Source organism: Gigantopelta aegis, chromosome 7 (genome assembly GCF_016097555.1).
Source record: "Gigantopelta aegis isolate Gae_Host chromosome 7, Gae_host_genome, whole genome shotgun sequence".
NCBI classification, from domain to species: Eukaryota; Metazoa; Mollusca; class Gastropoda; order Neomphalida; family Peltospiridae; genus Gigantopelta; species Gigantopelta aegis.
The window spans coordinates 31642055-31655746 of NC_054705.1; the positions used below are offsets into that span (position 1 = coordinate 31642055).

Here is a 13692-nt window from a genome sequence, read left to right on the forward strand (position 1 = left end):
CATAATGGGTACTCCAGTATTCCCTATTGTAGTTTTAGGGTGTATGACATATAAAGGAATTTTACGTCTATATATACACTCGTATGTACAAAACAAATAAATCTCTAGGATATTCTGACTGCACTCATATTTACTACACACAAATGAGATAACAGCTAAATGCCAAAATCATGGATCATAATGTGATAAAAATTCTGTGATTAAATCTGACACTATCATTGATGACATATTTGCATTTATTGTTGACATCAAACATTTCATTTATTGGATTTATTTATGTCATTTTTACCATCAAGGATCCATTCAAGATATTTAATAAAATTAAATTTCTCTTTGACACTAATATAATAACATATAACATACATCTATAATGACAAATTATTAATGTTACAGTTATTTTGTATCCACATTAGGTAGACTATTATCATGAATTATTTACAAATTTACAGTTTCACAGAGCAATGTCATCCTGGGCCCAGTTTCACAGAGCAATGTCATCCTGGGCCCCATTTCACAAAGCAATCTTATCTTGGGCCCAGTTTTACAAAGCAATCTTATCCTGGGCCCAGTTTTATAAAGCTATCTGAACACAAATCACCCGCAGTAGCTAACTACTTTATGCACTAAAAGTGTTTTAAGCACTATGATCGCTCCGTAAAATGTGACCCTGATATTAGAAGGTTAGAAGAAGTCATTTTGATATTTATTTTTGCGTGGATAATCAATAAATGGCTATACATCTTTCAATTTAACTTGTTTTTTGTTTTTATACCTCATACATTAAAATATACTGATGGAAAGAAATAAAGCATAATACAAATAGCAACAAGAAATAATGACTGCATCAAAAATCAATTCATATTGTCAGAAGTTGACTGGGAACATATAGGCAGCACATTCAACACTACAGATATTCAATTCCACATTACAACTTGTATGAAATATAGACATTACTACGCTAGTAGTGAATTAAATTTGGTCTACAAATTGATGTGTTCCATTATTTCTTTCCATCAGTATATGTAACTAAATCTTGCTCGTTACATTTTTAATATACTTGTTCATAAAAAAACCCAACTAATCAAGAAAAGGTGTACGTTATTCTAGACTTATTTGTCAAGATTATGAAAAGTGCTGAATCATAGTCTTACAAGTATTACATGAAAATGATGATACATATTACACAAAAACTTTCATTGAGGTTTCACTCGTGAGGTTAATGGTCGAGGTTAAAGCTAAAATATTGCATTGTTGTTGAAAATTGGTCATGTGTGACTATAACATACACAATAAAATAGGTGTAAACTGGGAATGCAATATGGCAAAAACAAACCTATGGTCACCATTTGGCCAAATAAGTATGCTACACACTTGTCTTCTAACACTAATGGAAAATGGGAATTTTGGAGTTTTAAAAATTTTTCTCATTGTTACAAAGGAATGACTCGTATTTATACTGAAAAACAAAAGAAATGCTAATAATATTATTAAAAACAAAAAAAATCATGATAAAATAATTACATAAACAGACTGAATGAATGTTTAATGACACTCGAGCACAAAAATATATCGGCTATTGCTTGTCACATCCTTAAACAGACTGTCAAAAGTCTATTTATGGATGTGACATCCAATAGCCGATATATTTTTGTGCTCGAGTGTCATTAAACATTCATTCGTTCGTTCGTTCGTTCATTCGTTCATTCATTCAGTCAAAAATGTTTACAAGACAATAATAATTTTAATACAGTTAAAAAGTAATGGGATTCAATTTGCATAAATTTAAATAAATTTAAAAAAAAGTAAATTAATATTTGCATTTCTTTTCTTTTTTTCAGTATACATTTTCTCCTATTAAACTGCATAACCAGGCAGTAATTTTAATCCGTTTACATCATACGATAACTGCAACTATCACACAACTATGACACTATAAAAACAAAACACCTGCATGCTCAAGGCAACAACCAATGGCGATTGTAGGGAAAGCCGGTTCTTTCACTTTCCGTCAGTAAAAATATTTCTATATACAACTTTAATTTGATGTATAAAACAAGTCTTTTTAATATATACTACTCAACTTCACTAGGGATATTTGAAACAACATTATTGCAAGTAAAGCAACTACAATTATTGTGTTCGAAGGCTGAATGTCTTATTGTAGCCATCTATGGGGATGTATGGAATATCCAAACCACAATGTCTCATTGATCACGTTGCACAAATTTAAGATGTGCACAAATTGTTTATCATGACATAAATCTGGTATATCCTTAACGAAAGATAAGCAGTGAAATAAGTGGGCCCTTGCTTATACAACTTTTGAGTTTAAACTCAAATTTCCAATGCATAGAATTTGTATGGCATTACAAACTCTGGGCTGACTTTACGCAGGTGTTTAAGCACTGAAAATACTTGTAGTTACACGTGTGTAAGTCTAAAAGAGACTTTTTAAATTCACCCTCAGACTCTAAGAGTCTTGAGCCTAGTTTTATAAGCACCTGGCCTGATATAAAACTGTTTACATTTTGTCGAAAATTGCTAAAAAAAACCCTCTTAAAGTAAGCAACGAGACTAAATTCTCTAGAGATCAGGACCCATATTCACAAAAAAGTGTAAATCTACGTCTACCACTTATGTGTGCCGTAGATTTACATTTACGTGCAAGAAGCACCTTATTCTCAAAGATGGTCGTAAATATAAACGTAACTTAGTTGGACGTAAATCTACGATTTAACATTCTCACTGGAGTAATTAATAAAAACACATTAGAAACGATGGCTACCGGGTACATTGCGAACAGTGAACCATGGCAGTTTGGTATTGGTGGGGATCCGCGTTTTGGTACGAACTTGAGGACATTACTTAAAAAGGAAAAGATAACTCAGGAGAAATTGGCCAAGTCGAAAACATCCGTTTGATCACGAACAAAAATATGTTCAATCCGTGGGCGTTTGCCATAGCAAACTGCTTCATTTATTGGAAATGCTGCTAGTTTCCGTAAATAATAGTAAATAACGGCGATCGTGCTTGATTTATTATATGTACACAACTTACGTGCAGCGTTAGTTGCAACCTGAGGCACTCTTATATTTACGTCCAACTTTACACGTAACTTACGTTTTCGTTGTTTCGTGTATAGCTCTTCAGTCGTAGATTTACGTTTACGTGTAAAACTAGGCTTACAATATTTTGTGAATATGGGTCCTGATTTAAGATAAATCCGGTTCCACTACTTGTACTTTTCTCACATTGTTGATCTGTTGACCTTAACCCTCAATATGTTCATTCAATTCATTAAAGAGTAGTTGTATAACCATTTTCAGGCATCAATACACGTCGAGAACAATCGTTCTGGTTACCAGGACGTTATCATCAATACACATCGAAAACAATCGTTCTGGTTACCAGGAGGTATGTCAAGGAAGTCGAGAACAATACTTTGTTCTTCACAAAATCTCATTAAATGAAAATTACACAACCAAAGTTTTAATCAGTTCAGTGTTATTTGGATACGCATACAGTACCAGAACAGTGACACAAAACAATATTAAAGTATCAGTGTGTCTCTGAAGGAATTTTTATAGTAATAATAACAATGGAAATATAAATGTGTTATAACCTACAAGTTACTAGGGCACATATTTTCGAAGCTATCTTAACACCTTATCTTAAAACCATTATAGGCTATGATGTCACTATGGCATGTGTTGTAGTGACGTTATAGTTTACACCGGTTTTATGATATCAAAGTGCTAAGATAGCTTCGAATATATGTATCTGAACTGTCGAATGTAGCTACCAGACACAATGCTTGTATCGATGCCCGACTTTCATGACTTATATTCATTTTGTTCATAATCAATGTATTCAATTTGGCACAGACAGGTCAACTTAATTAAAGTCATATTACTATAGTCGTAAACGTTGCTTTTGTTACACTATATTTTGAAATGCGATACAACAAAAAGTTTGTGTTTCATGACAACAACAAAAAACAATTATTGTACGAGAAAATAATTTTAGCTAATTATTTGTCATGGTATAAATAAATACAGGCCGAATTTATGAAGCCTGTTTTTCTTAAACGCAGGTGTTTTAGCATGTAGATTTCTGTCTGCCTGCCAGATTGGACGTGGGATGGACATGCCTGAACCTCTTTTAGATATAGGAACACTAATACGTACAAGAAAGAAAGAAGACATGTAGTTTCACATGTACAAAAAAAAACAGGATTTATAAATTCGACTCGTTATTTTCTTACTGTAAACGACTTGATCAACCAAATTCTCCATTCACATTCTGATCAGATTATCCACATCCACAGATCTTCAACATAAATAAAATCGATGGACAACACAGATCTCACAATAAATACATTTTCTGTAAGAATATTTCTTTCCTCAAAACACCGGTATCAAAGTTTGACGCACACAACGTTTGCTGTTTATAAGTCACATAACTGTCTGAGTTACCTACCCTTACTAGTCAGCAACTGGTCAACATTGGACTAATTACTGCCAATATTGACCAATCTGAAAACTCAAATTCATCTTAGAACCAGTCTATCATACAAGAGAACCAGTCTTAAATACAAATATGCTAGAGTTACCTGCCCTTACTATTTTAAGACCACTTTTTGAGTTATCTACTCTTCTTTTTTAACAAAATAGGATTTGAAAAATAACATGCTCTACTTATAGAAGTGCTGCTCTATACAGCTTTTTCTTAGAGGCACTAATAAATTATCCATATTTAAATAAATTACTTTCAGTTAAAGTACAAAGTTTAAAAATCAGGGGCCCATTTCACAAAACATCTTAAGTTTAAACTGTGACTACAGAAGATAGAGCATTTTAAGGACAAAATAAAATGAAATATGTGTACTTTTAACTAGATATAGTAATAAAAAGTGAGGTTTAGTCGTAGATTTACGTTTACGTGCAAAACTAGGCTTAAGATGTTTTGTGAAATTATAGGCTTTAACTTTTGAGTGCTTCAAGCTATAGAACCATGCTGGCTTCAATTATTACCACTCCATGGTAAATCTACCATTTTTAATCACTTAAATTATTGCATTAACACAAGACTTAGCAATATTATTTCTTAGAGGGAGAGGGTTGCCATATATTTCTGAAAACCACAAAGATGGATTAATTTTCACCATTTAATTTGTCAGATTTTTACCATCACCTAATGTACTACCCCCCACACACACCCCCATCTATGGGAGGATTAAACACACTTTCAGACCTCCCCTCCCTACCACCAACACTAACCTCATATGATTTAACTTTAAGAAAGAAATGGAAATGACAACAAACAAATGCCGTCTATATTGCTGCACAACACTGGTTTGGTCAACATTACTGGAAGATTCGACCTGTTCACAGTTATTCGTTGTTACAATTCGCCGAGGGATGGTCGAGTCATGTTTTGTCGACAGTTGTTGTTGTTGTGCTTTTTGCTTCAGCGGTTTCGTCACCGACTTCCTTGTCAACCTCAATAATGCAGGGGAACGGCTGTCGCCAATATTTGACGGAACTGAAGTCATTTGCATGAGCACACCGCTCCATGGGCGGGAAGAAGTGATCTACCACATCACTCATCTTGCTGTACCTGGAGACAATGAAAGGAATGCTTAACAAAAGAAAGAAAGGTTTGTTTGACAACACCTCGGCACATTTTAAACTACAATTATTTTTCGTATCTAAGTAATGACAGGGCTGGAACTTTTTTTTTCTTCTTTTTTTTTAATCCCAATGCCCCCTTTCCTTTCTCTCCTTTGAATTCCATCTCATTTCTTCCCGATCTGGCAACTCCTATCTTTCAACTTCTTTCGCTGTCCACCTCCACATCCCAGTCCTTGTCTCTCCAACCGCGACAGGTGCTTGTCTCTTGTGACTATCTGTGCCACACACCTGCCATTCCCCATCAGCCTTTAGCTATGGGCTAAGTCTGACCACTTCAGGGAGTGTTCAGTAGTTACTTCTGGCATTGTTAAGAGGCACTTGTAACCACCTACTATGCACCCCATCTACCGGCGGTCGTTAGTTAGTGCCGTGGGTCAGACCAGTTTTATTAGCGGCAGAGGACAAGGATGCCAGGTGGGTGCAGGGAAATACACAGAGACTGCACTCATGGAGGAAGTTGAGACAGGTAGGTGATGGTGTGGACAGCTCAGAAGACAGAGTCGGAGGAAACTGACAGAAAGGGTCGAAACAGCTTGAAATCGTGACGGGGCTCAAACTTAACGATGACACTGACGACAATTGCCATCATTGAGATATAAATTGCCGTAGGCAGGGAGCATCACCAATGGCACAAAAGAGCTGTCGGTAAAGCTCAATGTATACACACCTGGTGTACATTATCTGCCAGTATTTAACATTTGCATATTTGAAATATGTCTTCATACAACAAAATAACCTTTCAGTCAAGTATACATGTATTTGCTGCAAAAGTCACTTTAAAAAAAATTGCAGTAGGTGGCCCTTACTTACAATGGCAAATCTTTTTAACATTGCGGTCGGAGACAAATTCTAAAGTTCGAGCCCTGTAATAATTACTAATAACACTTTCGTCTATTGTGTGATATCACTCAAAGGAATCGTATCATTTGTTTAACAATTTAAGCTACTGTTTAACATAGTTCCCTACTTTGGGCATCGACACCGCTACATAATGAATACACCTTATAATGTTGGTGTGTTCTCAAGTACTTACGAAGACTGGAAGGTATGTGACAGCTCGTGCCGCAGCTGGCCCTTGTGGTTAATCGTGAAGATTCGGAACATCGGAATATTCAAGGCTTTGTAAGCCAAAACATCCTGGAAAAAAGAAAGAAGAATTTTTCAACCTTTTCCTTAACAGAAATCTTTTTTTCTACAGGTTGTTTTTATAAAGATGTTGAAATTTTAAATGTCATTCCACTCTCAAAAAATATATTTTAAAAACTTGAAAAACAACTGTGACATTAAGCGTGTTTTCTTTACTGAAATAGGAGTATAACAGAGATTGAGGAAACAGGCAGAAACGAAAATGTTTTATTTAATGACGCACTCAACACATTTTATTTACGGTTATATGGCGTCGGACATATGGTCAAGGACCAGACAGATATTGAGAGAGGAAATCCACGGTCGCCACTTCATGGGTTACTCTTTTCGATTAGCAGCAAGGGATCTTTTATATGCACCATCCCACAGACATGGTAGTACATTTTTCCTAATGCAGCAAGGGATCTTTTATATGCATTTTCCCACAGACAGGAAAGCACATACCACAGCCTTTGTCCACTTGTTGTGCACTGGTTGGAACGAAAAAAAAAAAAACAATCAGCTGAATGGATCCACCGAGGTGGTTCGATCCTGTGACACAAGCACTTCAAGCGAGAACTCAACCGACTGAGCTAAATCCTGCCCCTGTCCCAACTAGTGCCGCAAGATCAATACATCACACTGCTACTTGACACAGTGGTACTAGATGAAATAAAATTGCATATTACATTATTATCCAGATGAATTTATTTTATTTTATAACCATCACACACACATTTAACACCAATCACAGGACTTGTGGTGTTAACTTCTCTGAAAAAGGTTTGGTGCACCTCGAACTTTGACCCAGCCGGAAGTTATTTGGTTCAGTACTACCCACAATGCTCCCTTCCCAGGCAAAGTAATATATCACTTCCCCCAACACCTCCATTATTCGCATCTTTTAACAACTATGCCCACGAACGAATTTGCAATATCTTTCAATAGCCAACGCTGAATACTCACATTGATTTTATTACCAAAACCGGAGTAGAATGGACACCGAGGGAACAAGTCTGAAATGTCTTTCAAACAGCTGATTTTAAACACTTCAGGTTTTCTTGTGATCACCTCTCTGCAAAAGGATTGCACACATTATCAACTTGAAGTCATTTTGGACTGAATAACACAAACTTCAAACAGAATACAAGTTACTATAAAAATCATCAAAACTTTGCAGCACATTATCAGAATGGAAGGAATGAAATGGTTTATTTAACAACGCACTCAACACATTTTATTTACGGTTATATGGCGTCAGACATATGGTTAAGGACCGCAAAGATATTGAGGGAGGAAACCTGCTGCCGCCACTTCATGGGCTACTCTTTTCGATTAGCAGCAAGGGATCTTTTATATGCATCATCCCATAGACAGGATAGCACATACCACGGCCTTTGATGTACTAGTCGTGGTGGTTGGCGTGAGAAATAGCGCACTGGCCCACCGACGGGGATTGATCCCAAACCAACCGCACATCAAGAGAGCGCTGTACCACTGGGCTACGCCTTGCCCCTTTTTGGAATGAATAACACAAACTTCAGATAGAATACGACTATAGAAATTGTCAAAACTTTGCAGCACATTATCAGATTGGAGACAGTTTGTTGAATACCACAAGATTAGAGTCGAGACTATATAAATTAGGAATGTAATGACCATTTAAAAGTAAATGCTGAAGTGATCTCAAAAAAGGTGAAACCTCCTTACTGTACCTTTACATTAATAATAAATGAATGAATGTTTAATGACACCCCAGCACAAAAATACACATCGGTTATTTGTTGTAAAAAAAGAAAAAGTAAGTATTTAAGTTAATAAAAAAAACATTTTTGAGCATTTCTGATCAAATACAATAAAATTTGTGACAATTCTTTTACCCCCACCAAAAAGCTGAAAAATAACTTCCCTGTATTTTTCATTAGTACCATGTGAAACACCTAACCTGTAAAAAAAAAAAAAAGAGTTAAAAGTGTTAAACACAACCACTAGAGCACATTGATTTATTAATCATTGGCTATTGAACATTGGGTAATTTTGACGTATAGTCTCAGAGATGAAAGCCACTACATTTTTCCATTAGTAACAGGAGATCTTTTATCGGCACTATACCATGGGTTGGAATGAGAAAAAGCCCAGTGTGTCCAAGTCGCCTCACCTGTGAAATGCACTAATGAGTGACGTGGGATTCAGCAAAAGTGGACCTTCTGGTAGGGCCAAGTCGCCCTGTTTGATTCCTCTCAACATGTTCTTCGTGCTGTTAGACTGACCAATCGCACGAGAGGACAGATACAGCAGCTTGTAACCGTTTTCACGTATACGCGTAAACAACTCGGCGACACCCGATTGAGACCAGTCACGTCCGATGATGGGAAGAATCTGACCTAGTACGTCCGACCTGAAATAATAATAATAATAATAATAATAATCATCCTAACAATAATAATAATAATCATAACAATAATAATAATCATAACAATAATACTAATAACAATAATAATAATAATAACCATAGCAACAACAACAACAACAACAACAATAGGAGGAAATGTTTTATTTAACAACAACAACAACAATATTAGGAGGAAATGTTTTATTTAACGACGCACTAAACACGTTTTAATTATGGTTATATGGTGTCAGATATATGGTTAAGGACCACACAGATATTGAGAGGAAACCTGCTGTTGCCACTTCATGGGCTACTCTTTTCGATTAGCAGCATGGGATCTTTTATATGCACCATCCCACAGACAGGGTAGTACATACCACAGACTTTGATATACCAGTCGTAGTGCACTGGCTGGAATGAGAAATAGCCCAATGGGTCCACCGACGAGGATTGATCCCAGACCGATCGCGCATCGAGCGAACGTTTATCATAATAATAATAATAATAATTAGCTTTCAACTATTTTTACATTTTTAAAACAGGTTGCAGCACCAACTCGACCTGTAACTAAGCAAGCCAATTAATATATATGTATAGATTCAATAAAATAAGTTTATATTTGATTAACTTTTTATGTAATTTGACTACTTTTCAAGAGTGTATCATGTACATTTCCCTTGTAACATAGCAACAATGACCATAATTAATTAAAATGTAAGGGGAAAAGGTACACAAATGGGAACGACCTTACTTCTAGCCAAAATGGAAATATTAGATTAAAAAAACAACCCCAGAAAAAATTTAAAAGAAAATTTTGCAGTCAAGGTTTACTTACTCTACGACCACCACAAATGATATCTAACTGAATTACAGTGTTCAAGATTTAAAATTTGGGGCAGTATCCCAGTTGAATACTAACATTTCAAAATATGGTATCCCACCTGAGAATTTAGTATCCCACTTAAATGAAATTCATAAATAACATCGTAACAAACTTGGACGACACTGTTCTCGTTCCCAGTCTATTGCAATGCCACTATTGCTCCAGTGTAGCATTAGACTGGGTATAAGTTCGGGGAGATCATGTTATGGCATAGCATTAAAACTGGGTACGAGCTTGAAAATACTGTTACTTAAGTTCACCAGTAAATGACGACTTTCATTGTTTAGCGAAAAATAAAAACGCAGGATTAAAAAAACTAACAACATTATATGGTATCCTGGTGGCATACTGGGTTCTTGAAGTCTGTATCCAAAATTACCGGGATACCGTTAATCTCGAACACTGAATTAGAGCTATGTAGTGACTGTTTTAATTAAACGAGTTGCCAATGGATCAAAGTTAAGCTACATGAAATTATAGGCACTGTCTCAGGCACCAGATCCCTTTCTTAAAGGAGCAGACCCAAGTTTTAGCCCCTAAAAATGGACACTAAGTTTGGTTAAGTTACAAACGTGTAACACATTTGGATAACGTTACAAGAGAGTGAAACAAGAGTCTGTGAAGTTGAAACGGTGAAATACCGTTAAAAATAGACTAAAACTTGACTCCATAACCGTTACTTCTCAGACGCACATGTATTTTTTTAAATATAAAAAAATACATTTTGTGGTATTAGAAACACCAGGATGACCAGAAAAACTTCGGTTGTACGGAAATGGATAATCTAAAACCATAATCTAAGTAAAGTACGATTTCAATTATCAAAAACGGCTATAATAGTAAAAAAATATGCCTTAAAAAGTGTTTAAAAACTAGGGTATGTTCCTTTAAAAGGCTGAACTCCAGGTCAGTTGTGTCGACTACTGTGCTGTCTCGACGCCACTTACTTAGTTATTGTGCCGTCGATGTCGGAGATGACGATGAGGTCATTGTATTTCCAGAGGTAGATGTGCGAGTAGCACCGCGTCGTGCCCTGATACTGGGTCGTCACCGAGAACGAGATCTCGTTCTGACCTTCTCGCAGGTTTAGCTTGGCCTGAAAAACATAATGACTTTAAAATTACATATCTGAATAATATACAATATTAGAAGAGGCGGATCTAGGGGGGAGGTGCCCAGGGGCCCGCCCCCTCCCCAAATTTTGCGATATTATATATTAATTTTCATTTTTCTACGATCCCCATTCAAACCTCCCTCAAAGTTCCCTGGTCATTCCACCTCATGTCACTGGCCCCCCCCCCCCCCCCCTATAATGGATTTTCAGGAGCCACCACTGATTAGTATTGAAACTACAAAACTGTACATGAAAAGCCAAAATGGTTGCAAAAAAAAAAGCACATTCTGGCCTTTATGCAGATTTAGCTTAGCTCGAAAAAACCAACTTAAAAAATTAATATGTAACATCAGTATCGGAAATCCAAAACAACCAATGACAAGTTGTAATGACTACAAAAGATTTCATATTCTGACCTTTATGCAGCAGCAGCTTAGCCCGAAAAAGATTATTTTAAAAAGCCCATAATAAATGTAACATTAGTATTGGAATTCCAAAACTATAAATGACAAGCCAATATTTTTCTTCTCATGCTCTCATTGGTTGTGAGGGTGGGACGTAGCCCAGTGGTAAATGCTCGCTTGATGCGTGGTCGGTTTGGGATCGATCCCTGTCAGTGGGCCCATTGGGCTATTTCTTGTTCCAGCCAATGCACCATGACTGGCATATCAAAGGCCGTGGTATGTACTACCCTGTCTATGGGATGGTGCATATAAAAGATCCCTTGCTGCTACTCGAAAAGAGTAGCCTATGAAGTGGCGACAGAGGGTTTCCTCCCTCAATATCTGTGGTTCTTAACCATATGTCAGACACCACATAACCGTAAATAAAATGTGTTGAGTGCATTGTTAAATAAAACATTTCCTTCCTTACTTCAAAAGGCTTCATTGGTTGTGATTCAAGGGAGACAACTCTTCACATAAATTTCAGTTTTATTTGCCCGACACTTTGGGAAAAATGAAATTTAGAACATCCACCATTTAAAAAATAGATCATTTAAAAATAAATTAAGAAACTGAAACCCTGCAATAATAACATACAATTTGATGTGATGAAAGTCGTAGCGTCTTCTTGTATTTTTCCGCCTTGATCCCATTCTCGTCTGTTATGTCAATTTTGATGCTGTCCGATGTGCTGGGGGATACAGCCTCGCGTTCTGATTGGTCAGTATCCGGTTCACTCGAGATCACATCTGTATCTCGTGTCCTGGTAAACAAAACAGGTATATATATATATACAGAAAGTTATTCTTCAAAGTAACAATACAGATTCCAGTTAAATTTCAACATTATACAGGTAGCTTTATTCACAATAAGGGGTGGGACGTAGCCCAGTGGTAAACATTCGCTTGATACGTGGTCGGTCTGGGATCGATCCCTGTTGGTGGGCCCATTGGTCTATTTCTCATTCCAGCCGTGGTATTTGTTATCCTGTCTGTGGGATGGTGCATATAAAAGATCCCTTGCTGCTAATAGAAAATTGTAGCCCATGAAGTGGCAACAGCAGGTTTCCTCTATATATCTGTGTGGTCCTTAACCATATGTCTGACGCCATATAACCGTAAATAAAAATTGTTGAGTGTGTCGTTAAATAAAACATTTCCTTCCTTATTCACAATAACCATGAAATATTTGGTGATCACTTTCCAAAGGAAAAAAACAAAAACAAAACGTGCTGACAATGTTATTATTAAATTACCATTTGTCCACTACAAACTGTGCAAGAGGTTTTCATTTTTTTGGTTTCTTATTTTCTGTAAAATATAATACAAAGTGAATCTCCACTACAAATCTGCTTGTGAAGGAGTTTTTTATTTTATGTTAATCGCTGTAAAACATAATAGAAATTGTGTCTTCACAACCAACTTGCTTGTGAAGGTGTTTTTTATTTTATGTTATTCGCTGTAAAACATAATAGAAATTTTGTCTCCACTACAACATTGCTTGTGAAGGTGTTTTTTATTTTATGTTATTCACTGTAAAACATAATAGAATTGTGTCTCCATAACAAACCTACTTGTGTATCAGGTTTTAATTTTCTCTATAATGTCTTGGGTTTTTTTTAAAACATAATACAAACTGTTTCTCTACTACAAACCTGCTTATGTAGGGTTTCATTTTGTCTGTGGTCTTATTTCTCTGCTACAAACCTGCATGTGTAAGAGATTTTCATTTCCTCTGGTGTCTTATTTTCTCTCCTACAAACCTGCGTGTGTAGGGTTTAAAATTTTCTTATACAAACCTGTGTGTAGGGTTTTAAATTTTCTCTACTACAAACCTGTGTGTAGGGTTTTCATTTTCTCTACTACAAACCTGTTTGTGTAAGGGTTTTTCATTTTCTCTACTACAAACCTGCTTGTGTAAGGGGTTTTCGTTTTCTCTACTACAAACCTACTTGTGTAAGGGTTTTTCATTTTCTCTACTACAAACCTGTTTGTGTAAGGGTTTTTCATTTTCTCTACTACAAACCTGTTTGTGTAAGGGTT

At 36.1% G+C, this 13692-nt stretch overlaps 1 protein-coding gene across 3 annotated transcripts in view; it reads right to left on the bottom strand.

Moving 5' to 3' along the window:
• Positions 1-3110: 3110 nt before the first annotated feature.
• LOC121377689 (phosphatidate phosphatase LPIN2-like) overlaps positions 3111-13692 on the bottom strand; it is a 37677-nt gene continuing 27095 nt past the window's right edge. For 2 of the 3 annotated variants that reach the window (XM_041505769.1, XM_041505768.1), the window contains exons 11-16: positions 12248-12413; positions 11041-11189; positions 8977-9216; positions 7785-7893; positions 6727-6830; positions 3111-5619 (exon numbers count right to left, since the gene is read on the bottom strand). In XM_041505769.1, coding sequence (XP_041361703.1) covers positions 5430-5619; positions 6727-6830; positions 7785-7893; positions 8977-9216; positions 11041-11189; positions 12248-12413 — 958 coding nt within the window. In that variant the 3' untranslated portion in view covers positions 3111-5429. Of the gene's footprint in view, positions 5620-6726; positions 6831-7784; positions 7894-7913; positions 8764-8976; positions 9217-11040; positions 11190-12247; positions 12414-13692 lie in introns of those variants that run through there. The other variant, XM_041505770.1, reaches the window with a different exon arrangement.